Source organism: Uranotaenia lowii, chromosome 3 (genome assembly GCF_029784155.1).
Source record: "Uranotaenia lowii strain MFRU-FL chromosome 3, ASM2978415v1, whole genome shotgun sequence".
NCBI lineage: Eukaryota > Metazoa > Arthropoda > Insecta > Diptera > Culicidae > Uranotaenia > Uranotaenia lowii.
Genome location: NC_073693.1, coordinates 254,935,845 through 254,939,788, shown reverse-complemented (window position 1 = coordinate 254,939,788; position 3,944 = coordinate 254,935,845). Strand labels below are relative to the sequence as shown.

At 49.1% G+C, this 3,944-nt stretch overlaps 1 protein-coding gene across 1 annotated transcript; it reads right to left on the bottom strand.

Annotated features, from left to right (window-relative positions):
* Nucleotides 1-466: 466 nt before the first annotated feature.
* On the bottom strand, nucleotides 467-2,791 carry LOC129753304 (uncharacterized). Its single transcript, XM_055749105.1, has one exon. It carries the CDS (start codon nucleotides 2,789-2,791, stop codon nucleotides 467-469), a length of 2,325 nt encoding a protein of 774 aa, XP_055605080.1.
* Nucleotides 2,792-3,944: the final 1,153 nt, after the last annotated feature.

The following is a 3,944-nucleotide window of genomic DNA, read 5'->3' as shown; positions in this document are numbered from 1 at the left end:
TGAAAAGTGATTTTTATTGAAGCATAAATAAATATACATGTCACTTATACACTAGTATTGGAATTCACTTATCACTTTTTCGTCATGTTTTTTCTCACTCTTAAATCTATGGTGTGAGTGTGCAGTATTGGCAATTCAATGTTTTGTGTTGTGTGTTGTGTGAAATTGTGTTTGGTGAAATTCATGTTTTATGTGTACTATTTACAACGAATTTCTTCCCTTATGTCTATTTCACTTAACATTTTTTCGTATTATTTCGTAATTTTCGTATTTCTTCGTAATTGGTTTGTAATTCATTGTAGTCTTCGTATTTTATCATTATTATTTGTTGTGGGCCGCTGTTTGTTGTGACTGCGCCGGAACATGCCGCCCCCCTTGAAATGTCCATTTCAACAGCATCTCGATTGGAAGGAACGGCCGTAGATTTCGATGTTCACGATGCGAACTGCGATGTAAACCAGGATGATTACTCGTCGTTGTCGTCGTCGGAACCAGTCTCGATGTTCGGAGCCAAAAGTTGAGCAGCGGCCGGAAGTGTGGATGGAGCCTGAAGATCAATTGTGGGAGATGGTTGGGGAGTGCAGCTCGGAGCGGAAGGCTGACGCTCGGATTCCGTGACTGTGGAGGATTCGGAGGCTTCGCAATGTGGGAGAGGGCACATTTTGCGGATTGAGCAACGGCGGATTTGGTTTCCGTCACACAGCACGTCTGCAACTCTGCCACACGCATCGTCGCCAACAATCGTCTTCAGGACTCGTGCGATGGGCCATTTCGTAGGAGGCAAGTTGTTGTCTTCGACCAGAACCATGTCACCGACGGCTAGATTCGGGTGTTTACCGGGCCATTTTTGGAGACGCTGTAGAGTGGGCAAGTATTCTACGTACCAGCGATCCCAAAGCGTTTGGAGAACACGCTGTTGGTCTTGCCAGCGGGACAGGTGATTGGAGGGTAACGAGGTAAGGTTTGGTTCGGGAAGAGCTAGGATAGGACCACCGATTAGGAAATGGCCTGGAGTTAGGGCCTCGAGGTCTGTGGGATCGTTGGAACGGGGAGTAAGCGGCCGGGAGTTGAGGCACGCTTCGATTTGTGCGACCGTAGTGGTCATTTCCTCTTGCGTCTGAAGGACATCAAGAGTCACGCGATGTAGGTGATGTTTCACGGACTTGACGCAAGCTTCCCACAACCCTCCAAAGGTGGGTGAGCGTGGTGGGATGAAATGGAAGGCGATTCCCATTCGGGCTGTTGTTCTGGCAATCTCGGATTGATGCCGTTGCGACAGGAAGAGAACACGAAGTTCTTCCAGCTGGTTCTTGGCGCCGACGAAATTCGTGGCGTTGTCGCAGTAGATTTCTGATGGACGTCGTCTCCGGGAGCAGAACCGTTTCAGCGCTGCGATGAAAGCGTCGGATGTTAGGCTCATTACCAGTTCGAGATGTGCGGCCTTGGTAACCATGTAAACGAAGACGCAAATATAGGATTTGATTGGGCCCTGTTTGCGAGGAGGTTTCAAGTACACTGGACCCATGAAATCAACTCCGGTACTGGTGAATGGAAGCGATGGTGTAACGCGTACAGCAGGAAGATGTGCCATAACTTGCTGAGCGAATCTCGGTTTGTTGCGGAAACAGACGATGCATTGGTGGACTGTATTACGGGCTTTATTTGGACCATCTATTGGCCAGTAACGACGACGAACCGCTGCCAATAGATGAGAAGGTCCTGCGTGAAGCGTTTCTTCATGGGCGTCGAGGAAGATAAGATCCGTGATGAAATGCTTCTTCGGAATGAGAAACGGATATTTTCGGTCGAATGGAATTGGAGCGTTTTTGAGGCGACCTCCCACACGAATCAACTGTTCATTTTGGTCCATGAACGGGCGAAGTTTCAGCAACGGAGATTTCTGCGAAACGGTCGATCCTTGCCGTAAACGTTTGTGATCTTCAGCGAACTCTTCGAGCTGCACGCATTGCAGAAGTGACAACTCTGCCGAACGAATCTCGGAAGGTACCAGAAATCCTACGGTGCGTGCATGTTCCAATAACTTACAGTTATTCATGAAACGCTTGCAAAGGGCGATGATTCGAAGTAGGCGGTAGTAACTATCAAAATAGCCCAACGTTTCTCGGGCCCAGGACTCTTGGTGAGTGCAAACTGCGGAAATAGGAACGGATTTCCTTTTCTCGGTGTCTACTTCTGGCGGCGGCTGGGTTTTCCAGGAATACGCGGACGCAGGCCAATGTTGAGGAGGACGAAGCAGCCATTTCGGACCATTCCACCACAATTCATTGCCAACGATGGATTCTGGAGTCAAACCACGCGAAATGTGGTCAGCCGGATTGTCTTCAGTAGGCACATGCAGCCACGTAGCGGTCTCAGTTAACTGCTGAATCTGCGAAACCCGATTGGCAACGAAGGAATTCCAATTCGATGGATCACGCGAAATCCAGTGCAGTGTGATTGTAGAATCCGACCACAGAAACCGGGGACATTGGAGTTGAAGGCTCTCCAGCAGTTGATTCTGTAGATTGGCCAAACGAAGACTAGCACACAACTCCAGACGTGCGAGGGTAGGTCTACGCTTCTCAGTTGGGGCAACCCTGGATTTTGCTGTCATCAGGCGGACAGTGACAGCACCCGATGCGGATATCGAACGAAGGTAAATGCAGGCACCATATGCACGCAGTGAAGCGTCAGCAAACCCATGAAGCTCTAAACTGGCTAGCTTCTCCGTCAACACGAAGCGAGGAATCGAAAGCTGCGACAAAATCGGGAGCTGCGATGATATCTCCATCCACTAGTCGGAAATACTTGTGGGAACCGGATCATCCCAGCCTAACTGCATTTCCCAAAGGAGCTGGATCAGCATTTTCGCACGAACAATCACCGGACCAACTAACCCAAGCGGATCGAACAAGCTGCAGATATGCGACAGGATATTTCGCTTGGTCGAAGGGACGTCTGGCCATTCAGGAACTTTGAACAGAAGCTCATCGGAGGTAAGCTTCCAAAATAAGCCGAGTGCTTTGATTGGAGACGAACGATCAAGTTCCAAAACGGAGGCCTGTTCTCGAAGCTCTGCTGGAAACTGCTCAACTACTTCTGGAACATTGGATGCGTATTTACAGAGAGGAAAACCACAGGAATTCAGCATCAGAGACGTTTCTCGTATAGCTGTGACTGCTTCCTCCACTGTATCGAACCCACGCATAACGTCGTCAACGTAGAAACCTTGTTTGACTACGGTAACTGCTTTCGGAACATTCTGGGCTTCATCGTCGGCTATTTGCTGCAGACATCGTGTTGCTAGGTACGGTGCGGTGGTGGTGCCATAGGTGACCGTCGTGAGCTCGTACGTACGAAGTGGTTCCGAAGAAGATTCACGCCAGAGAATCCGCTGATAAGCCCGATCTTCCTCTGCTACCCAGATTTGGCGGTACATTTTCGTCACGTCAGCTGTTACGACAACAGGATGCATCCGAAACCGTAGAATGATCGAAATCATGTCATCCTGAACAGTTGGACCCTTCAGCAGCAAATCGTTGAGGCTAAAACCCGAAGTGGTTTTGCAGGAACCGTCGAACACTACTCGCAGCTTCGTAGAAGAACTATCCGGCTCGAAGGACCATGTACGGACGCAGGATTCCGTTGTTAGTGTCCCACGAATTGGGTCCCAAACGGCTAACGAATTCCGGGGTAGCAGCAACAACTTTGGTCATCAAGTTGACCAGCGATGGCGGAGCGAATCAAAGGCCGAGAACAAAATTCGATGATAAAAAAATATCCGAAACATGCACCAATTGTGCTAACTTTTCACTTGGAACCGTTTCCGGCGAAAGAATAGTGGGCATATGACTTACCGGACCGGTCCAACCTACGGTTTGTTGATGTTGACAAATCGGAAAAAAATCACCCGGGATGTTTCCAAAGAAGTTCGAAATGTTCCG